This window comes from Paroedura picta, chromosome 2 (assembly GCF_049243985.1).
Source record: "Paroedura picta isolate Pp20150507F chromosome 2, Ppicta_v3.0, whole genome shotgun sequence".
In the NCBI taxonomy this organism is placed as follows: domain Eukaryota; kingdom Metazoa; phylum Chordata; class Lepidosauria; order Squamata; family Gekkonidae; genus Paroedura; species Paroedura picta.
Window position 1 is genome coordinate 143,743,162 of NC_135370.1, and position 25,141 is coordinate 143,768,302.

The 25,141-nt window shown below is 38.5% G+C and overlaps 1 protein-coding gene across 4 annotated transcripts in view; it reads left to right on the forward strand.

Annotated features, from left to right (window-relative positions):
- The window catches only part of AKAP6 (A-kinase anchoring protein 6), a 320,657-nt gene that overhangs the window by 246,006 nt on the left and 49,510 nt on the right, over positions 1–25,141 (forward strand). For all 4 annotated transcript variants that reach the window (XM_077323052.1, XM_077323054.1, XM_077323053.1 and 1 more), the window contains 2 exons: positions 16,956–17,102; positions 22,913–23,137. In XM_077323052.1, coding sequence (XP_077179167.1) covers positions 16,956–17,102; positions 22,913–23,137 — 372 coding nt within the window. The remainder of the gene's footprint in view (positions 1–16,955; positions 17,103–22,912; positions 23,138–25,141) is intronic.

Genomic DNA, 25,141 nt, shown 5'->3' on the forward strand with positions numbered 1-25,141 from the left:
CAGCATGAAACTATTTAGTATTGGTTTATTTTTATTATTTACGGGGGGGGGGTGTATGTGTGTGTGAAACCAGACATTTTTTCAGAACTAGATTTGAATCTGGTAGCACCTTAAAGATCAACAAGCTTTCCAAAGCTCCTTTCTTATGGTACAAGTAGGAACAGGAATGGTGATCCCTGAGTCCTTATACCCTCCTAATGTGGGAGGGCTGTTGTAGAAAAATGAGTCAGGATACAGGTGTTCAATCTTGATTAGAGCAAGGGGAGAAATGCTTAGGAGCAAAAAGTTGTCATCTGTAGTGAGATAAGAATCCTTATGTATCTACTCAGACCTGAGGAGTAGGGTCCATTAGTCTGAATTTGTGAATCTGGTTCAGCAATCTCTCATTGTAATCTCCCTTTGGAGCGTCTCTGTTTGAGAACTGGTCACCAATGGAATGTAATGGAAGATTAAAATTTCTCTCACTAGTTTTTTAGTGTTGAAATTTTTGCTATCAGATTTATTCTTTAGCATAGGAGCTGACCTGTTTGTCCAATGTAGGCACATGATGGCATATATAAACTGGAAGATGAACAGGTGAATGAATTTGAAGCAATATGTTGTTAGATTTGGTGATTGTGTTGTCAGAGTGAATATGGGGCCAGAGCTGGGATCTTGTTTTAATGCGGGCTCTGGCCCTGAAGTCCAGGCTGCGTTAGGAAGTGCATTATCGTGGGTGATAAGTTGTTTAAGGCCAGGTGGGTGTCTGTGAGCAAGAAAAAGTTTGCTTTCCAGTGCCTGTGAGACAAGTGTATCAAAGAGAGCATCCTAATCTGGATTTCGGACCAACACGGGAGGTGAGTAGCGGGGCACCTCAGGGCTCGGTGCTTGGTCCAGTACTTTTTAACATAATTATTAATGATCTAGATGAGGGGGTGGGGGGACTGCTCATCAAGTGTGCAGATGACACCAAATTGGGAGGACTGGCAAATACTCCAGAAGATAGAGACAGAGTTCAGTGAGATCTGAACACAATGGAAAAATGGGCAAATGAGAACAAGATGCAATTTAATAAAGATAAGTGTAAAGTTCTGCATCTGGGTCAGAAAAATGAAAAGCATACCTACTGGATGGGGGATATGCTTCTAGGTAACACTGTGTGTGAACGAGACCTTGGGGTACTTGTGGATTGTAAACTAAACATGAGCAGGCAGTGTGATGCAGCGGTAAAAAGGCGAATGCCATTTTGGGCTGTATCAACAGGGGCATCACATCAAAATCACAAGATGTCATAGTCCCATTGTATATGGCACTGGTCAGACCACACCTGGAATACTGTGTGCAGTTCTGGAGGCCTCACTTCAAGAAGGACGTAGATAAAATTGAAAGGGTACAGAGGTGAGCGATGAGGATGATCTAGGGCCAAGGGACCAAGCCCTATGAAGATAGGTTGAGGGACTTGGGAATGTTCAGCCTGGAGAAAAGGAGGTTGAGAAGGGACATGATAGCCCTCTTTAAGTATTTGAAAGGTTGGCATTTGGAGGACAGCAGGATGCTGTTCCCGTTGGCTGCAGAGGAAAGGACACACAGTAATGGGTTTAAACTACAAGTACAACGATATAGCCTAGATATCAGGAAAAGGTTTTTCAGTCAGAGTAGTTCAGCAGTGGAATAGGCTGCCTAAGGAGGTGGTGAGCTCCCCCTCACTGGCAGTCTTCAAGCAAAGGTTGGATACACACTTTTCTTGGATGCTTTAGGATGCTTTGGGCTGATCCTGCGTTGAGCAGGGAGTTGAACTAGATGGCCTGTATGGCCCCTTCCAACTCTATGATTCTATGATTCTATATGTACAATGCAATTCATGTGCAAATATTTTTATGAACTGTAGAGTCCTAAGCAGGGTTATATCCTTCTAAGCCCACCGACTTCAGTTAAAATGAAAGGTAACTCTACTTAACTGCATTTATTGATATTTCCAATTGCATTTGAACACGCAGGTTTTACAAAAAACTGCACAGAATTAAATGTAAAGAGTTCTTTTAAAAAAATGACGTGTTTAAAGAAATTATCAAAACATATAGGCAGAGGAGAAGGAAAACTTCTATTTTCTAATTCTATGATTCTATACCTGAAGAACCTCCTACTCCCTTATCAATCACCACAGTAATCTTCTGAGGCCCTGCTTCAGGTGCCACATCCATTTGAGATTAGGCATAAAGACTCCTTCTCAGTTGTGGCATGAAAGCTCTGAAACTCTTTTCCCCCGGGAGAGACTCTTTCCCTTCTGTCATCATCTTCCACCAGCAGGCTTCATTCTGTGTCTAATTTGGCATTCACTCAGTGATCCCTTTTTCCTGCCCAATGTGTTAATTCTTTAAAAATCTTTGTATATATTTTAACCCTAGTTTCAATATTTTAATGATGTAGTAGTGGTTGGTTTTGCTGGTGTGTGACTTTATTACGTATGTTTTAATTTGCTAGCTGTCTTGATAGCCCTTGTAAAGGCAGAAAGGTAGGATATAAATCTTGCAAAATAAATAAATATATCTCATCCAGAGATTCTCAAGATTTATTTTGTTTTTCTTTGTGTTTAATTAAAAGTGAGTCTCATAAATGGAAATGTACTAAAATACATATTGATACAGCGTGTTCTATGGTAATTTTTACAATATTCACTACCCTTGGAGGTAGCAGGAACACTTTGACAGTGATAAAGCATGTAGCACATGAAAAGGACCCTGGTCCTGACCTAGTTCTAGTTGTACACAATTAAGCAAAAGAAAAAAAACTATCATTTTCACCATGAAATCCTGAGCCACTCTTGACAGCATAGCTTGAGATCCTCCAGTACTACGGGCATTGCCGCACAGAGGTCAAAATAGTGAGATGTCTCCTACCTGCAATAGCATGATATTAAATCACACTATTTCTCCACTCTACACTTTAAAGCCTTCTTGACGTGTTGTCTCGCATTTTCCCCTTCTCACATGCTACACAGCTGGTGTGAAAATTGTGTGGGCAGCGTGCTGGTGGCACGGGCGGCATGGAGACTGTGTGAGTGGCATGGGGGCAGCACCCTGCTTAAGAGGTCCTTGGGGAGGGTGAGGGAAGAAAGGAGTTCTGGGTGATTGTGGCACAGAATAGAATGGCTGAGCAGCATGCAGGCGGACCAGAAGGATGGGGGGGGGGAGGGGGGAAAGAGCAGAGAAGAAGGGGCAAGGATCTGAGCACCAATGAGGAAGGCAAGGAGGCATTTAGTTAAAAAACACTAAAGCAAGACTTAATGATGTTTGAACTGATAGGGAGGAATCTGCCTCCCTCGCTGGGCAGGAAATGGAGAGGGAAGGGCGAGAGCGAGGGCAGGACAAAGCTGAGCAGACTGTTGCATGTTTCACCCTCCATACATTCTTTCAGTTGGTTGCCTGCTGGTTGTTTGTCAGTGGCTCGCGTATTTTAGGGTGGTGAATCCAATTTTCTTAATTCCCCAAATCGCATGTTTAAAAAAGTGAAATCGCGAGCCGGTTGCTGGTCAGCCTCTGGGTATAGGCAATGTCATGTGGTGGGGTCAGAATATGCCATCTACATCCAGAGGCTGTACGGCTACATTTCTCACGTGCAGAAAGGGCTTACCAGTCTGGTGACCTCTAGCTTGACTGAAGAAGGTGTGGCTGTGTTCGTTTTATGTCTTCTTGAAGCTAAGTCATCTAGAACTCAGGATGGTGTTTACTAGAGGTGTTTGATACTTTGATACTTGAGTAGAAAAAGATATTTAGGAAACAGCAATTCACAAAGAAAAACTGTACTGTAGAAATTCCATCTTCTACTCTGGAATTAAGTGTTCTGTAGCCAGAGTTCCCCCCAGGAACAGTTCTCAAAACTAACTTCTGCCAAACATTACAAAATCCTCATGTTTATTAAGCAATGACACAAGGACTTAAACCATGCTTTAGGATGGTTAGTGCTGATCCTGCGTTGAGCAGGGGGTTGGACTAGATGGCCTGTATGGCCCCTTCCAACTCTATGATTCTATGATTCTGTGATATTCTGTGGGAGCTTTGGTGCCTGCCATTTACTCATTGTGTGGGCATAAATTATCACAACTTTCCATCTAGGTTGTTTTTTTCCCTCTTTAAAGTACCCCATGGAGGTGTTATTGGGTACGTTACAAAATGTACACGTCACTGATGTAGTCAGGACTCTCCATTTGTATATCACATCTTCTTTTCCTCATTTTATGTATCCACCAGCGGCTACACCTTTTGGTTCCAGGGGAAAAAAACCTTCAGTATTTATTTTATGCACACACAGCCCCCCCCCCCCCGCTGTCTCTTCACATGCAAAATATTAAGAACTTGTTTGCTATCACGTATCATTTCTCCATTAAATATGACTTTCGGATTAAGTCATTTAACAGAACAAGTTGCCCTATGGAGACTTTGCTGCCTTCTTCAGTAATTTTGTTTCTACAACATATTCCAACTGTAGCTATATTTTGTACATATTTTAATTTATTGCAACAACCATTTGCTCATTTTTCTTTTGACTTTAATTTATTCACTTGTCCACCAGGTGGCCTACCACACTGTATTGTGTATTGTATTGTTTGGTTCAGATCTTAAAACTTTCATAATACAACAATATTGATTAAACTCTGTGTTGACCACTGGAATTGTTTTTTGGGGTGTGTAACACAGAATTTGTAGTTTAACTGCAGGCTCTGTGGCCCCTCTTAGGCATATGTAAGTATGTTTCTATTAATGGAATTTTTTTGCTTGTTGAGTAAAAGGGTGTGAAACTGAATACAGATATAATGCCCTTAAAGATGATTGCATGGTTTAAATATTCTGGCTTTTTTCTTAAGTGCTTAATTGCTTTACCAAATGACAGCTAACTTCTGTCAGTGTCACTTTCTCCAAGAGATTATTTAAAATGCAAAGAACAAAATCAATATAATGGCAATTTTTCAAATGTCAGTATCGCATGCCAATCACCATTGGCCTGAAAAATTACATTTAATAGGGTCACTGTTCTAGCATTGTGGCCTATTAATGTATAAAGTACCATAGACTCTTTTGAAATATTTATATCTCGCTCTCATTTTTTAAAATAGATACCACATTACCTTATACTATAACCCTGACTGAAAGCATCTGAAATAATTAAAATTTAAATTGTTACTTGGAATAAAATGTTTTTAAAATTAGCTAAGGCTACTGCTATTGTTTTCGTTTTAGTATAATTGCCTAAAAATCACTGCTGTTACAATCAACGGCAGACATTGAAACATTTCATTTCAACCCTCCCCCCCCACACACACACACTTCAAAGCAGGGGGAAGCAAAACAGACTGCTGAAATGGTTGCCAGCCATTTAAACCTAACAGCTGATGGGTGTAATGGTCTGTTGTTAGGCTGAAATGGTTGACAGCCATTTCAGAAGTCCATTTTGTTTCTCCTGCTTGGAAGGTGAGACATAAATTTAAACCTAATAGCTGATAGGTGTGCCACCTTGCTCAGCTCTTGTTTTAAATTATACCACCCCCACCCCCCACCCCAAATGCAAACCGGACTCAAGTTCAGGAAATATTCAGCGAAGCACCTTTCCTCAACCTCACTTTGGGGGGCATGAATTAGGCCAAATTCATGGCAAATCTTGGCTCATTAACTGGTTCATGCCCATCCCTAGTCAAGCCACAAGCTTCCATTCCAAAGGATGGGATTTCTAATTTATTTAAATTAGTGTTGCTGCTTGCTGTCTACATTCCTGTTGAATGAGGAAGTTTGATTAGCTGATGTGCTTCTCCCTGTTTGCCATTTGTGAAGCCATCGTGTTTATTACCTCTTGTCCTGGTTTGCTTTTACCACAGTTATTATCAGCTTCTAAAGCTTATTTTACTTTGATATTGCCCTGGATACACTCTTGTATGTATATCTTGAGCCCAGTATTGAGTCTCAGGCTGGAATATAAATTCTGCTCCCCTCATTTCAGTCTCTCCCTGTCATGATTCTAAATTGACATGAAGATAATACTTAATTGTGCCTACATTATAATTCTATTATTTATACACTTGCTTTTGGCCCTAAGATGGATCATCTATCCCTTAAACCAGCATATATTTAAGATATTCATACTCTGCCTGATTTAGTTTTACTTTTATGCTTCCAGAACTTTAATGACATGCTTTTGAAGATGACACTCATCTTTAGTTAAACAGGAAGGATGTTTATATTTATGTTATGACACTTTCCTTTCCAGTGGGGTCCCCAACAGGATTACCATGCAAAGAACTCAGATATATGGGAGTAATATGGGAGTTGCACAGTCATCAAAAGTGAGGTTCCCCCACAATGTTTTTGTGGGTGGTATCGTTCCTGCCAGCACCTTTCCTGATGCTCATGAAGAATTTTTAGAAAATGGATGGGATGATGTGGGTTTCCCCCCCCCCCCCAGTAAGCTTCTGATTGACCATAGATTTGATTGGCTGTGCAGGGCTTGGAAAACATTGATTTGGCAGTGGCTGCCATTTTGTAGCTGGCTCTGTCTCCTGAATCAGCCATTTTGTGGCATCCATTTTGTGACTAGGCTCACTGCACTATGACAGAATTCCAATGATGCCCACAGGATCAAAAAGTTTTGGGATAGGGACCACTAACATCTATATCAGCCCTTGGACTATGGTTGGCTCTCCGAGCTAGTACAAGGGGATCTTCTGCCTACTATCACCAAATATTTGAACTTTGGGTTATGTTATGATGAACATATAGGTTATGGTAACAACTCTTGAAAGTAAAATACTGGTGCAAAAAAAAGGAGGCAAATTTGAATCATGTTACATTTGGCTTTAACAAATCATTTTTGCACAGTAAAATTTAGCAGAACTTTCAGTTTGGTGGTTAAAAGTCACTATTGAAATGTATATATTTTGTTTCTTAGAGGTCTCATGTTTCTTCAAATGTGAACAAAACAAAACAAACATCTGGATTACATTTGAATGTATATAGTGATTGCAGCTATTTTTATGTTTCCATACTTAGTATTTCCATCCTTAGTATAGCATTTGCTATAGAGTGCTAAACCTACTTAACAACTATAAGGAAAAAATCAAATTTTAATTAAGAATGAAATACTTCAACCATTAACATTTTTAAAAACTGCCTATGTTCCAGATGTAATTTAGTCTATAACATTCTGTTCAAATATGGAATTCGGACAAAATGATTCAGGAAAATTGCAAATACAGTGACTTACTGCTACAGTAACATTTTGTATATATTCGGTATTTTTGTATATATTCGGAATTCGGTGCATGTGCTTGAAACATGCAAAATGTAACTCTGTAATGGGTGAAAATCTTGTAATATTGTTTGATAGCAATATAACCTTGGAATTAATAGAAAATGCAAAGATGTGTGGTCTCTAGTAGATACCTAGTTTGAGAAGTTTCACATATGAGGCTTAAACTAGTTGCATACTTTTTTTTGTGAACTTTTAGTTTTTTTCTTATGCTATTTTTGTGAATGTGCAAGCATTTGTAATGTACAAAAAAGAAGAGAGATGTGTTATGGCAGTGAGCAGTATGGTCAATGTGAGGTTTGCATTCACAGACACTCTTTACATTTTATGTGTTAAATTACTTGCGTTTCTGCCATTTGTGGTGGCACTATCTTTCCAGCTAAATTTAATCCCCTGTGGGACTTATTTATTTATTTTATTTATAATTCGATTTATATGACTACCCCTCCTGGCATTCTGGCTCAGGGCTGTTTGCATCATATTGACAACTTCATAGTTCCATAAATTCCATTAAAAGCCTTTAAAACAATAAAATCACAATCCAAAACAATTCAAAATGAATGATCAGTCATAGCCGCTGCTGGAATCAACCACCATTACAAGCTTGCCTCTTTTTTTTATCCCTTCTCCCATACAGGGGGCAAATTTTTTGGGGAGGGCCCATTCCCTGGTGGTGTCATGACAGAATAAAAGCATCTTTTCTGATAGCCCTTTCTATAGGCACAGCTGCATGGAGGAAGTAACCTTTGAATCAGGATATCCTTAGGTATAATGCTTCTTCCTGGCAATTTCCTATGTGTACAGAGGCATATTCTGCCACCATGCGGTCCTTATAGCAATAGTCATGGCTGGGTGACTTATTACTTCTTCCATTCCACTACATCCACAGGCATGCTTGCACGTATTTTGAGTTGCTTAAGTAGCTTGTACTAAGCCTGACACTGTGGAATCAAACTGTAAAATTTGCTAAAAGTGCAGAATAAGAACGGTGGCCATAGGTTTCAAAATAAACTGGCAGTCAATTAAAATGTGCATATATCTAGCTGAACAGCCAAAGTTTAGCTGTTCCTACCTTTTTGAATCAGGAGAACAATACAGACAAAAACATACCAAAGATTAGTATACTCTTATTAATATAGCAACAAACTTGTGTTATTTGTATCATCATATATGTATCAGGTCGACAGCTTCCAGAATAAAGTAGATTTGCAAGGTTTTTTTAAAGTCAGTGTTTATAATGTGAAAAGTTGGACAAAACATTAAAACCTCTGCTGCTGAATAACCACCATCAGACAGTAGATCTGTGGAGCTTGTTCAGCTAAAAGCCACAACGGACTTTGTAACTCAGTGATGTAATCTTGGCTTTGTGTCATTTATATTCAACCTAAAAAAACAATTTTCCTGAATAGACAGCCTGACAACAATATTGTTCAGTGTTGGTTTTTATTTGGATTGCTTCCAAATTGCTCACATGCCTCCACAGTAACGCATCATGCCTGCTTAAGTTTTGACTCTGAATTCCTGTGTTTCCTCTTTGCTTGGTATTTTATTTTGCTTTTAAAGTCTCAGTTATGTTTGTGAAACTAACCAGCCTGGCCACAAAATTAGGATGTATCTTGCAGAGTGCATTCATTTTACTTTTTGCATATTTTTCCTGAGGTCATGTCAAGGTTAGTTTGAATTCCATCCTACATTAAGACTTCTTTCACAGCTATTTAGCTCTGCAGCCTACTCCCCGCTGGGGTCTGCCCCTTGGGCACGTCAAAGCTTCAGACCTGACAAATCACACACAGATGAAGCTGTACAGTTTTTTAAATAGTTTCATCAGTAACATTTTCTATACAATATGCTTTTTTTAAAAAGAGTATATTCTCTTCATTGCAATATCTTGAACACAGATTTTATGGAAACAGTTTTGCATACAGGAATCTGAGGCACTGAGTAGAATGGTTGGAATTAAAATTGCATTTACTCAAGTACTATTAAAGCCAACAGGATTTACTTGTGAGTAAATAATCCCTACATCTGTTCATTCTCTATTATACCACATATATTCTTAACAAATGCACTGATACACTTTGGTGTCAGCATTTAGAAGTACCTGTTTCAAATACCAGCTCACATACATACTTTCCTGGACAAACCATTACTTCAACCTGTTTATAGTACGGAAATAATGCTATCTGCATACCTTACAAGGTTGGTGTGAGGATTTTTGTAGCAATGTTTCAATCCTCCCATGCTATACAAATGCAAAGTATGGAAGCAGCACAAATATTTTGATTTGTGACAGGCATTGGCTCTAATGGTAATATTAAAATCTTTTGGAACAGGAGAACATAAGCGGATAAAAAAAAATAGAGCTGTTCAAAATTTATAGCCAGCATATTTCAGTGGCACACAGAGGGGATTTCTATTGACCTCATTTGGGCTACTTAAATGAGTAATTGCTCTCATATGTTGAGATCTCTGTATGCCTCAGAGTAACTTTAGTAATGCATTGAATGAACATACCTGTTTCATGCACCTTTTAAAAATCTGACATCAGTTGGAGAGCATTGTGTGAATAAGATATTACTACTGGAGCATATGTGAGTGAAACGCCACACAAAATTTTTAAAAAGCAAATCTCAGGACACACAGCTTTTGGAAATGTTTCACACTGGGATGTTATAAATCTCTTGGTATAAAGGCATTTCCTGTTTTAATAGGTGATCCAGAAATCCTTGGTTGCTAATGAGTATATTATCTAACAATATACCCTTAACAGGCTTAAGCTATTCAGGATTTTTAAAAAGCAGCTTACAGTCTTACACATTTTTAAGGGACAAAATGAACTGCCTTCTACAAATTACTTGATTGACTGATGAAGTGCCATAATTATAGCTGCATTGCCATTTTGACAAAGCCACAATAACAGATTGTAGTTTAGTTTCTACTCCAGGCAACCAATCCTTTGCATTACAAAACCCAGTTTTACTGGTCTAATTCTTATTCAGGACAAAAGACACCTGGAGATGTTAACTGTATACTAACAAGGAGACTTAGAACCAAGAAAATAATAATATCAGAGTACAACTAGGGTTTTTTTTTGTTAAGTTATTTCAGAAGGAATGGTTTCTAATGAAGAGCTGTCTAAAGGGTTGCTTGTTTGGAACTAATTAAAGACAGATCTCCTAAATAGCAAAAGGATCATGGGAATTACATTAGGTGTCTGGAGACTTGTTATTCTTTTGGCACTCCGAGTGGATTGTTGAAGTTGTTAGTATAGAAATAAAACAACATAATAAAAACCCCTGCCTTAACCCCCCACCCCACATCTCCGTGCTGTTGGGTAAAGCTATTGTATTTTTGCTGCTGTGGTTGTTTCAGTAAGATTCATATCAGTGGTCCAGAATCTTGAAGAAAAACATGGTGTGAGGTTGGGTGTTTTTTTTTTTTTTTTGTATTAACACATGATGGTGAGAAGAGTCTTGCGCTTTCACTCCATGCATTTTCAGCCTTCAATTAATGTGAAAGCAGTACAATGCCTATGCAACTTCTCTTGCCTAGTGGTGCACCATTTATCATTGCAGTTTTACATTGACCTTGACACCCACTTCATTAGAATAAAGATTGTCTACCATTTAGGTTACATTGTTCCTCTGCACAGAGACCCCATGCAAATTTCTGTTCAGATAGAAGAGCTGTGAGCCTGTCAGAGGTCATCTGCATTAAATGATTGCAGCTATTTTCCAACTGCTTCTTTTCATTCTACTCAATTCAGGCAAGGAGGATCAATCAAGCCTTCTGCCTGAAACAGTGGGACTGCTGGGAATATAACTGTTTTTGGTGATACTGGATATGCCCTAAACAGTATTAAATATTTAATATAAACTCATTAAAGGGCAAAAAAAGATATTACAGTCAGAGTAAAATTTAAACGGGTTTGGATCACCTTTCTTCACAAAAACAGAGCAACTGGTATAAATGCTCCATGTTATTATGAAGCAAAATCAGTCAACAAAGTTATTAAAGCCTTTCTTTAGAATTAGGAAAGTGGCATAGAAAAAAGTAAGACTAAATTTTAAAAAACCAGGATCATCTGGATTATATTCTGTATCTGAAACAAAATTTAGGGGATTTTTTTGTTTTGTAATTGCAAAAGCACTCATCTTTGGGTTTTGCGTATAAATAAAGCTGTGTTTTTCATTTATTCTCAAAAGAGACTTATTAGGAATAAGTTACTGGTCTCCTCCTTGAGTTTTCAGAGTGATATAATTGGAATTAAATTATTAATGAGAGATACTTTTTAAAAGATTGTTTTATGATCTCCTATTAGGGGATTTGCAATTCATTTTAATATTTGTAGTTTGATTTATATTAAAAATAATGCAATCCATGTCCAATTAACAATACATAGCCAATGTAATGTGATTTCTAGATCATGTGAATGGCATAAGATAGGAGAAGAAAACGAATTCTTGGCCTCAGATGTAATTTGTTGTGTGAGTTCTGGCAATTTTAAATGACATAGCACTTTAAAAAAATTCCAAGGCTCAGCAGCAAATTTATCCCAATCAAGAAAACCTATTATTAATTTACAAGGACAACTGTAGGAGTCTTTATAATTTCCCTGTGCAATTATTTGCTATAAATTGATATCAGGAGAATGCAAGTTAGAAAGGAATAATGGCTGCTATTTGTCTAGACAAAACACTCATCCAAAGACCTGAACACTGTCCAGACATTCTGGTTGCATTGACTGTATATCAAATATAACCAAGTTTCTGGACTGTTTGTAAAATGTCTCGCTTTGGTATTATGAAAAAGGTGGATGTCTAAGAGGCGTTGTGAAGGGTAGTCTGGCCTCTAGCAGATTCCTTCACTCTTCATGTATACAGCTGAGCTTCGGACCCTGGACTATGGAATAAAAAGAGTCTTTGTTCATCAATGAATGGCATTAGCCATGGGCTTCCTAAGGGGCCACCATAAAGCCTAAGCATGAAGAGTACAAACACTAGCCAGAAAGTGCAATATGTACACAGATGACAGACGAAATAACAGGTTATATGCACCTGCATGTTTTAACGTGTAGGTTTAATGGACATACTTGGAGAGTGGATTCACAAGACAGGGTAACAAATAATGAGCACTTGCATTTGCTTTGCAAATGACACATGTGTCTGGGACACATCTGTATTTATGTATGGCAATTATTTTCCAGACAGCAAAGAATCATTTAAAAAAAAAACTTTCACAGCATGATTGAAGTAAACCATAGAAACAGAACTGAATTCCGGAACTTAGTGAGCATTGTAGTTTTGTTAAAATAAATATAAAATGTATTAGGGGAAATGCCCCCCAAAATCCAGAACGCTAAAAATCATATATACTTCTAATAATGGATAACTTTTTTATTGCTTTAATTAATCTGGATTTCGTAGCTGAAGCTCTACAGTGTGTTCAGTATGTCTAGTCTCTTTTCACTATAACCAACAGAAGCACCATACAAAAGTCTTACAATAGATGTCTTAATCTCTCTGTGTGCTTTTAGAGCATTATTTTGAATTCCATCATGCAGCCTTTTTTTTTTCCTCTTCTGAAGTTTTATTACAACAACAGAATTCCCAGGGAGCTTTAGGAGCAAGGGCCGCATAATATTGCCCTAACGTTTCACTGCAGGGAGAGAATATGGATCCTAGTCCCAATCAATTTTTTGTGACGTTTCTTTCAGAAAGATTATTCAATGAGGTCTTCCTGTGTTGTGAAATGTGTACAGATTTTGCAAAGTCAGTTATTATTATTATTTACTACATTATTGACAATCTACAAGCCTTTCATGATGATTTCTTTCTTTGACCTCTCAGTGACTAGGCATCTTGTTCCTTAACACCAAAGGAGACAGAAAAAATGCTTTAGTCGCTGAATGAGCGCCTTCTAGGCCAGTTTCAAAATGGCTTATTCTTCTGGTTTCCATGGAGACAATTAATGCTGTTTCAAGGCATTGTTCCAGTCTCTATTTGGACAGAATTTTGGGGTGTGATTTTTCACACACACACATGCACACAGAGAGTGAGAGTATTGGGGGGGGGGAGAAAACTTCAGGAAACATGCATCACAAGTTTCTCAAGATAGCCTATTCTAAATTTACATGGTAATTTTCTGTTAAATGATCTTTAGAACTTTTTATAAAGATGTATGACAACATATCATTAAATAAAGGGTTTAAAAAAACACACACAAATATTTAAGGGGATGAAAAGACAGGTATAGAAGGGAAGACACAACAATCCTTAAATTTGTTTCTGCTGCACAGCTTCAGAATATGAACTGCCTTCTTGTGCATAACAACGTACCATACACAGTAAACTATTTGTTGGAAGGAATTTTTTTTGTAAGGCAGGTACAGTAGGAAATGAAATATTAATCATTTTATTTATCGCAGCTATTGTTAGAAGGAATGGGAGGAGAGAAGGCAGGAGAAATGCTGTGACTTTTAAATTTCTTAATCTCATTTTTTGGCTATTGAAGAGTAATCTATATCATAACATTTGCAGTCTGTCACAATGGAGTTGCCTTTGCTCACTTAATGCTGAGGGTAGAATGAATATGAAGATTAAATTATCTTCTCACCACAGGATAAAGAAGCCCTACTAGACTAGGGTTGTGCAGCACTGATAGAGCTGGGTAGCTAATTTTGCCTGAGAGTGGAGGTGTTTGATGGGTAAAAAAAAGAAAAAGCATTAGCAGTACCATGTAGTGCTATCAGAATCTCAGCTCAGCAGTGCAGTAAGCACTTTTCTCACATCGAAATAAATAACTTCACTTTAATTTCTATATCTCAAAACAATACTGACTGTTCTTCCCATAACCACTACAACTTGCAATTAAATGGATTTCTGCAGCTTTTCTAGCTAGTGTGTAATGCATTTTCTATCAATTGCCATCTTTCATCATGCTGTTTATACCGTAGGTTATACACTGAGGAAGACAGAAAGCATATATACAAAGATTACTTATATGTTTTTTAAAAAATGTAATAATCTTTTATAGCATCTGTCACAGGAATCCTTCGTGATATACTACATAGCAGACTCCAGGGTGTTGGGTTTCTTTTAGCACAGACATTGAATGACAACATCTTCATGAGAACTAGAACACTGTTGCAAAGAAGCAAATGTCACTAATTTTGTTTGGTTATGTTTTACATCTTAAGAGCCTTTCCAAAATCTTTTTCATCCAACTGCAACTGAGCCCTGCCTATTACAGGTGAAAACTGTACTAACTAGCCAAGTCCACAACAGTGTCAGACAGCTAGAGGACTCCCTTCGTCTATTAATCCACTTGGCAAAAGGAAAGACATAAAGCCAACTGGATTTTAGTGCATAGCTGAAATGGACTCTGGATTTCCCTTGATATTATGCGTACTTACAGAAATAATTATGTAAATCCTTTTCAGCTATATCATCTTTAAATAGAAATCAGATTACATAAAGCAGATTGTAATCTCCTCTGCTCATCCTTTCCAGCTGAAAAAGGCAATCATATAGAGTCAACAAGCATACTTGTTGGCAATTTTAGCCAAAGAAAATGGTTATCTGCTGTATGATCCAGTTCCGCAATTCCAAACCTGATTGCCTCTTGTTAATGCACATTTTGTAGAAACTGCAGCTTCTGGTTTCACTTCATGTATCGAAAGACAAGGGTGGGTTGTTGGGTTTGTTTTTCGGGTTTTTTTTTTGTAAATCTAGACAATCCTTTGGTTGCTTGCAATGCATATTCATGCTTATTTTGGATACACCACCACCTGATCAGTGTTCATTAATAATGAGAAATGCTTTAAATCACCTCATTTAAAACATTTTGCTCTGTGATCCACAAATGACTAATATTTGAAGTTGGCAAAATATAAATGATATTCATGTGCAGTGCAAATGAAAGATTAAAATATGAAACTAACAATATGCAAACATATTCATGCAAATGCTGAGGATCTATTAGCTGAAACAGTGATTTCACACCTTTCTTATTTTCTGTAAGTACTCTCCAATTGTATTTTTGTTTTGTTTTGTCACAGAGTACGTGTTCATGGATCTGGAATAAGCAACCATGTTTTAAACATTCTTTGCTCTACTTTGACTTTGTTATACTTATCCCTGATTTTATTTTATTTTTTCTGCAAAAGCATCAGGAGTAGCTTTCTACATTGAGTTTCAGGGAAAGGAAGTGTAATGTTTAGCATGCAATTTGCTAATAGCTATGCATGATTTATGTAGACCTTTTAAACGCTTTTTGGATAATTGTGCTTCATGCGAGGCTCCAAATAAAAGGTACATTTTGGCACTGTTTTTAAAAATCTCTTTAAAAATACTGAACATGAAGAAGGAAATGAGATGTAGAAAAGAGCAGAAGAGAAAGACCGAAGGTATATTATAGGAGAGAGTAAATTGGCTTGTTGACAAGATTGCTGGCAATGAACGAAACCTGAGAACCTCCAAGAACTAAAGTAGCCTGCATTGAGCAGGGGGGTGGACTAGATGGCCTGTATGGCCCCTTCCTGTGCACCCGATGTCTTGCTGGGTATCTGGGAGATGGCACCTTAAAGGAGACCCACTGAAGCGCTGAGAGGAAAGAGGTGCGAGCCTCCGCTCTGCCCCCTATATAAGGGCAGGGGACGGAGAGGAGGCTAACTGCCTCTCTTCAAAGAGTGGCCCGTGCACTGCTCCTGAGGCACACCCAGGCAATCCAGGACATTCTGTCCCAAACCACCCAACATCCTCATGCTGTGGGGCTTCCCCGCAGCAGTAAACGCCACTGGGGTAAGTCCTGACTGCTCTTGTGAAAACTTTTTAAAATTTATGAGCTACATTGCATGGAGACAAAATATGCTTCTATAGAGTCTGGGAAGTCTTGTTTTTCTCATAAAAGGATCTTGGGGACTTCTGGCACATATGTAGTGGGACTCCCACTAAGTATGAACATACTTATACATACTATATAACAACTTGTTCCCAGATTTCCACTCTTTCTCAGCTTTTAGTATGACTGCAAACTAGATCCCAGGGCAAAGCTTTATAGATAAACAGTTCCTTCTGTTGTTTGGAACAAAGGGCAGAATACAAAGAACCCACAAGTAGTTCTCCAAGACCATAGAAGTTTTGGACTTGTGACAAACTACTTTTCAAACCAAAAATTTTCTCATGGGCAGATTGCAATTTGACGCAAGGGTCAAAGCCTTTGGGCACACCTGAAGTCTTAATCCAGTTCAAATGAACAACCTGCGCTTTGGAAACATTTTTAAACAATGGCAAAACCTGTTTGCCTAAAAATACTGAGGTTACCAGAAGTAGGGAAATCTTCACAGTTCAGTCCTAAATAGAGTTATGCCCTTCTAAATCCGTTGAAGTGAGTGGATTTGGAAGGATGTAAGTGTTTAAGTTTCCTACATTGTTTTATTTATCTAAGTGAATGGGTGCATTCTGTCCAATGGGGAAATAATGTTGCACTGTGGGACAATGTTGGCAAAGAACAGGCCCTCTCCATCCTTACCATCATCACCATCACTACTAGGTGTCCATCATAACAATGGGTACTTTGTTGATTTTATGTTTAAACTATCTTAGAAGCCACTTAAATATATGCATTAAAGTGATAGTTTAAGATCAAATTTAAAATTAATTTTATATTTTTTTTCATTTTAGAGGTACAGTGTTGAAATGTCAATCAGACACCCCAAAAAGATGGAATTGCTGAGTAAGGTTGAAGCATTGAAGAAAAGTAGTGTTCTACTGCCCAGCGATCTCCTTGAAAAAGTGGATTCAATTAATGAAAAATGGGAACTGCTTGGGGTATTTGCATTTTTATTACTGCCTCTGTGTTATTTGTACATTTGTGGTGTGTTTTGAAGTATGCTGCCTGTCTGGTTTCTAATTCAAAGCACAAATATCTCTTTCATTCAGTTCATTACATACATTCCAAACAAGTCATTCTTGTTATTACAAAACACACACATAGGAAACCGTAGTATTGTCCTTTTTTGTTTTTTTTCCTATTCTCTGCTTGCCTCTTGTCTGACTTTAATAATTTTAGTTTAATGCAAAAAAGGTAAGCAAAATATGCTGTGTGTTATGGGTATGCACCCAGTCAAATATAATACAGTATATCTGATATACACTGACTGTCATGCTTGAGTGAATGGTAATAGAATTTATTCTGAAGGTACATGTTAGAGACATCTACTCTTTAACTATTTACTATACTCTTAAGATGAAAAGTGGGGATGTCACTGTATATTTCAGGTCATACTGACGGTACAAAAATCAATATGCAAATTATAGTACCCATCTGATGTTCCGAGTTTGAGGATGCTATAAGATATATTTCATGTGCTTCCAGTCAGCTCATATTTGACAAAAGCAAAACAAAAGTTCCATATAATTCATTTCACACTGCAATGGGTTGGTCTCAGCCAAACAGTAAGGCACAAAAATCTAGCAAAAAAAATATAGTGATCCTATTACTCAGATACTAGTGATGGCATAATGCAGGAAACACTATTGCTGATTCCGCAAGAGAAAAATAATATATGTATTTCCTTCTTTCCTTAATTGCTTTCACTCAAATAAAGGATAGGATAAGTTTATCAACCACTTAAATTAGAAATTGGGGATGAATAGTATTTCTGGTATGTAATTTTGCTTGCAATGAATACAGTGAAGCAATCCTGTCTCTGATTTCCTCTTTCCCTCCCCCATATGGAAAGCTTCACTCATAGACATACATTTGGGGCCTAATTGCACACAAAGGGAGGGAATGGATTGGAGATGTTTTTAAGCATTGCAAAGAAAGAATTTCTACAGAGTTTCCTAGATTTCTATCCTATTTTTCCTCTAATGGAATAAAAATGTGATTTTTTAAAAAGATCAAGGATAAAGAAAAAACATTGGCTGCATCCAGCAATGTATCAGAAAACAAACAGAGGAAAATGCAACGTGATAAGAAATAGATTTATTTTCCAACGTCCCTATGCATTTCACCATGTAGTCTTCAACAGGGGTAATCTAGAATATGCACCTGGTATTAGAACTATCCGCAACAGATGAAGTCTTTTTTTAGTTTCCTGAATATTCAAATTGGCAATATACAGTAAAGGGTTTTTTCATATTATATGTTACAACTGATAAGTAATAAATGATTATTTTATGTCTGTTTTCTTTTAAACAGTTAAACAATATTTATACAGTTTTTTAAAAGAAACTGCACAAAGTTGTGATTTTAGATAATGACAAAGAATTACAGTAGTCTTATTGTCATCTTCATCTAATTATGAGTTTTTGATATCTTGATTGAATAAGAACAACTCATTCACAGAAGCAGGCTTATGCATGTGCATCCTCTATGAGAAGTGCTCTCAAAGTATACTCCATGTATTCTGCACATGGAGTCACCAGAGCTTCTCTGCAACCCAGACTTGGGGCTCTGCCCGTATGAAAGACTGACAGTGCTAACTGGGTGCTGTTGCATTTGACAGTATTGATCACCTGCTATGGGTTAATACTGCTGTGGATTAATACTGTGACCAAGCCCCAAAGAAACACATCAGAGATGTCAATTTAGAAATACTTAGTTGTGTTTTTTGTTTACTTTTTCTCTATGCAGCAGGCCCTTACTAGATAGCATATCACTGTCTGCCAACAAAAAGTTCCCTCCATTTCAAAAGTAGTTTGACATCAGACATGGCATGTTGGCTGGCTGAAAAACTGATGTTCCAAGTTCCTTGGGCACACAAAGCTAGATGTGTGTTTTGGGGGATCCTTGCCTCACTTGAACTTACTTCCAACACAGTGCTAGACAGTGGTAGACTCTTGGCTGGGCATATTATCAGTCAGATGAGAAACTAACAATCTTTTCTTTATTGGTGGTGGTGGAAAGTGCCATCAAATTACACCCAACTGATGGTGACCCTGCAGGGTTTTCTAGGCAAGAGATATTCAGAGGTGGTTGGTCATTGCCTGCCTATGTGTAGTGACTCTGGACTTCCTTTGTGGTCTGTCATCCAAATAGAAACCAGGGATGACTCTGCTTAGCTTCTGAGCTCTGACAAGATTGGTCTAGCCTGGGCCATCTATGCCATGGCTTTCTTTATTAATATACTCTCTCATATAAAATGAATTCTCAAGGCCTTTTAGAAGTTAAGATCAAGATGAAAGTGTATATCACTTTTCCACATTTATTTCTGCATTTACAAAAAAGTTGATGTTTTCTCTTAAATCAAATTTCATGTATAATAAGCAGTTTTTTATTGTTTCATTTAGTTTAATAATAAAATGAAATCTTAACCGAATCCAACAACACTAGGCATACTGCATTAATTGGCATGATTACATTTTAATTGGCATAAAAAAAATTAAAGACAAGGATTTTAACTTCTAACAATGGTAAAATAGAGAGATATGGTTTTTAATATTACTTTCATCTAAGGTGAACACTGTGGAATGGAAATACATTAGAATGAAATGTCAGTGGTGCGTACAGTTTAATCTGTGAAATTTTGTCCCCTGTGCTGAATATTACTCTGTCTCAATTGCATATTAAACAACCCTATCAAGGCAGGCATTGGCATCTGCTGTGCTGACACAAATTGTGAATTAAATGAAATTGATGTCCTCTGTCGTATATTTATGAAGACGGACCATTCTCTGAAGTATTCTGTTTATGAAGAATTTATGATTGCAAACTGTTCCAGAACAAAAAAAGTGGCAATAAATTCTTTTTTGTGACCCTACCCTCCAAGGGCATTGATTTCACCTCCTGCTGCTACTTTTGTTACAGCATAAAAACAATAGCTAAAGCTGGAATCCACGGAGAGCCTTCAAATTATCAATATTTGAGCCATCAAAATAAAAGGGTGTTGCCAAGAATATCGTTGCTTTTTCTATTATGATCTCCCAAACACACTGTTTGTGGAATGCTTTAGAACAGCTGATTATCTGCTGATTTGATTCAGTGTGTGTTTCAAAGCTTATTATTAGACTGTAATTCACAAAGCATTTAGTCCACAATTGCCCAGTCCTGAATGGGGCTAACCCTAAGCTATCCTTCCTTTGAATATTCATTGTTTAATACAGTCCATAAAGGACTCACCTTCTACAAAATAGCTTTCACTAGCTTTATCAGTCATGTTCCTGATTACCTGCATATATGTGATCTCACTCTATACTTCATAAGGCAAAAACTGTTAACAAGACCATGCCATTAAAACCCTAGATTTTTTTTCTGGCCCAATAGCTGTTATATTGATCTCAATGATAAAACATATTATTAAACCTTCAGGTGGATACAGCCCACTCACTGCTAGCCAATAAAAACTGCATAGGTGCCACTTTGTTGAACTACTAGAAATAAAGATTTCCTACCTAACATGGTCGCCATGTTGAAGTCCTAAAAAATGCAGACTTAGCTTTGACACTAGTTGAATGTCAGCTGACCTTGAACTAGCTGACCTCGAACTAGTTTATCCTTATCCATTGTTGTTCCTCTATATATTTATGAAACAGCCTGAGGGGTGGGACGTGTCCAACTGTCCAAGTTGAAATAGGGCCAATCAGGGTGCAGCCAGCTTTGCCCTGATTGGCCCTGCCCCTGCAGCTCCTGCCCTCCGTCCCTGGACTCTAGGGCCTCCCAGCCTGCTGACTGCCTGCTAAGGAGCTCTATCTCAGCCCTGCTAATGAGCTGCCCAGCCCCCACTCACCCCACTTGATCTGGCTGCTGCCCAAGGCCACCTTACCCTACCTGGCTAGGGGCTAGGCAAGGGGGCCCTTTCAAGGCCCATTCTTAGGAACGGGCTTTGAAACTAGTTCATCCATAATGCAGGAAATTTATGGTTGCAAAATACTGAGAGAACACCTGACAACCACCATTAAGGACCAAACTACATGAATCATCTGTTAGATCATGGGTGTACAACTAGTATTGTAAGGAGACAAAAGGAATTCCTGTTTCCCTCCCATACTGTTTTTACCAAGATGGAAGGCTTTCTTGCCCCTTTTTTCTGGCTCCATGTACTATAGAAAGATACCTGGAGCCATAGAAAGGGGCCCAAAAGCCCCCATTGCCAGTCTTTACACTGGCAAAAGTGGTATGGGATGTAAACTGGAAATCCTCCCCCCCCCATACTCCATTACAACATCAAACAAACAGGTACTTTTTAAGGTGAGTTCCCCCAAGATATCTCTGACTGAGAGTCCAGTCACACTCCCATGACCAAACATTAGTTGGACTAATCACATAGTTAGGCTTTCAACCTTCCACCATGATCTGCAACTGACAATAACTATTGAAATTAAAATTTACTTCTAAGCATGCAGTGCAAAGACCAAATGTCCAATACCAAATACTGTTTACACCCTCAGGACCCAAATGTAATTGATAAGTTGGTGGCAAGCCTAATTTATTCAATGTATTGTGATTGTTTTTATATAAACCTGTTTTGTCTTGTTGTTACCCTTCCTGGGCTATTCAGGGAAGGGTTGGTTATTACACACATATACACACACACGTATATATATGTGTGTGTGTAACCACATATCTTAATGTGTAATTATACATACATATATATATACATACATACATACATACATATATATAATTACACATTAAGATATGTGGTTACATGTTAGTTCAATTTCCCTCTTCTCCATTTCTATCTGCCCTCAGGAAGATCCCTATACAATCAAATGCTTACAAATGCTTCTGCCTACTTACTGCTTTCCTCCAGAAACTATAGCTCCTTTTTCTTTCACCAGTGTTCCAAGCCCATGTTTGCATCCAAAGAGTCTAGAATCCAAAAGAGATAGAGTGGCAGGTTTTTGACAAAAAGCAGCTTTCATACACAGACACCTGTTCTCGCTTCAACAAGTGCTGCCTCACAAGAGCACAATGGAGAAGGGGCCAGTATACTCACATTACCCCCTAGGTGTAACGCAATGTGCAGTTTGGGCCATAGATCCATTTGATTGGTCTGTTAAAGTGCAAATCCAAAATAATTTAATCTGACAGCAAGACTCAGTAGAGTATTCATCAAGATCCATATGACATACAAAAGTATTTTCCGATGAATTTTCTCCGGCAAAGAACCTGGATATGTCCAGGGTGTATAGAAAATGGCCAAAGTCAATTGCTTGAGAAATCTGATACTATTTAATTTTGAGTTCCACTATTATTTACCAAAGTAGTAAGAAGAGTAAATTGGTGTTACATCCATTGGCTCAAACTGCCCTTCTGGCCAAAATTATTTGCTTATATCTACTACTGTAATTGTAATCTTTGTAATTGACAACTAACAATGAGATTTTAAGTGACTTTGGGGAGAACAGTGGTGCATAAATATCTCTATAAATAAATAAACAAAATCATATCCACCTGCTGTATGCAAGTTAGCTCTTAATGGCTGTCTATCCAGAACAAGGCATCAACAGTATAATCCTATCCAGAGTCAATCCAGTCTAAATTCACTGAAATTAATGGGCAAAGTCTGGAATAATTTTGTATATAATTGCACGGTAAACTGACTAATGTTGTTTATACTGCTGGTCAGCTATCTGATGCACATTCTTTGGAACATAAGACTAATCTATGGTTTCTTTCTGTGTTGCATTAGAAAACCCTAGGAGAGAAGATCCAAGACACAATGGTAGGGCACAGTGGGTTAGGGCCACGTGACCTGCTCTCGCCTGAAAGCGGCAGCCTGGTAAGGCAGCTGGAGGCCAGGATCAAAGAGCTGAAAGGGTGGCTGAGAGATACCGAGCTTTTTATCTTCAATTCCTGTCTGAGGCAAGAAAGTGAAGGAACAATGAATGCTGAGAAACAACTCCAATACTTTAAGGTAATAAAAAAGTCCACAGCATCAATGCAAGTGTTGCTCTTTAGATTAATATAAAATATGAAGTATGTGTGTTAGTCCCCTATCCTTGCATATATAGCCATATTTGGGTATACTTTCTTATATTTTTCTACAGAGAATCTGTTTTGTAACTATAATGTAAGTTCATTTTAAGGATTGTTCTTTCTGTACATGACAATTGCAAGGATCAACATTGTTTCAGCCTAATATTTAAATTTCTTGAAACAGTATATATACAGTATAATTTAGCTATTTTTAAAAAGACATCTAATAGTGACCCAGGAGCATATTCATCAAGTTACTTGGCTATAGCAGTTATCTGGCCACCATGCCAAAGGCTAGTGGTCTACACATGCACAACTGCCTATACGCAAAATTTTCAATCAAAAGATAACCTCAATTCAGCAAAGTATGTTATTCCATAGAAGTTAAGTGAGAATGCCAATTTTGATTTGTGAGCATCCCTGATTCTAATTGTTATTGAGATGCCTTCTTACCTGTTACATCAGGTTATGTTTTCTGAACAGTTAATACGCTGGTATGGGTTTGATTGTAGGTCTTCATGTTGACTCTAAGCAGTGCCTCAATTCCAAAGTTTATAACTGAGGTGGTTGTATATGCCATTTTGTGTTCTTCAGACAACCCTGACCACACATGCACATGTTTGGGATCAAGGTCTTGTTATTATTGTTGTTTTGGAACACTCAACCATGGACATTTTGAGGGAGGAAGCATATGTCGCATAACAAATTCCTTTCCACATTTCAGCATTGTTTTTGATCTGTGGTTAGCTCTAGACTTCTACAAGTCAAATCCTTTTGCATTTTCTATTGGGTGTTCCATTCTGTTAATCTAATTAACCTATTCTGGGTAATTCACCATAAATTCTAGTGAGAAAAGTTGGACTATATATAACGTATAGAAATAATTTTCCAGAGATCTGTGAGAAGCACAGATATTGAAAGCCTGAAATGTCTCTTGTTCCCCCCCACACACATATCCATCCTTATCCATTGTTGTTCCTTTATACCGTATTTGCTGGCGTATAAGGCGACTGGGCATATAAGACGACCCCCCAACATTTCCACTCAAAATATAGTTTGTTATATACTCGATGTATAAGACTACCCCCTTTTCCTCACACCTTCCACACACCAAATAAAACGTAAAAGAGCATCAGAAGGGGGGGGGAGAGAGAGAGAGAGAGAAAGAGAGAGAGCCATTAAAAAAGAAAAGAAAGCATGCTCGGATAAGTGATTACCGTATCCTTCCCCCAGAAAAGGCGAGAGGAGGGGGGTAACTCTCTCTCTCTCTCTCTCTCTCTCTCTCTCTCTTGCAAGTTGAGGCTGCTTTTGTGGACGGCGGCACCTCTGTGCATTGAACTGAAACAGCGTCCTCTGCTTATTTGCGTAACTGCAAACAAATAGGGAGCGAGCAAGCGAGCGGAGGGCAGAGCAAAGGATTAGCGTTCCCTGCGCGCCAAGTTTTGCTCTCTTCCTGAATGGGGGCAGCTTCAGAAACCGTGAAAGGAAGGGGGAGCAGAGGCTGGCACCTCCCCCTCCCCCCAGCATCCTCCTCCTTCTTCACTCCTTCGCAACTCGCTCGCCCGGCCCTTCGGGAGCTTTCTCTTTCTCTCTCTCTCCCCCTCCCGCTTCAGAGTCTTATGTGTGAGAGCGGGCCTGTTGCTGCCGTGGCGAGGTGGGGCGTGTACGCAGGCACAAGTTTGCTGGGCCCAGCAAGTTCCGAGCCGGGAGGAGTTCACAAGACAGCAGCAGAGTTGGTGAGCCCAGTGGGGGGGGGGAGCCTCCGCCGCCACTGCCTCCTCCGCCTGGCGTCCCTTAATTCTGGTCACCAAGGCCACTATGGGCAGCTCTGTCTATCCCAACTGAAGTGCACCCGGCGTATAAGACGACCCCCCCCCCCACTTGGAGGCATGTTTTTCAGGCGGAAAAACTCATCTTATATGCCAGCAAATACGGTATATTT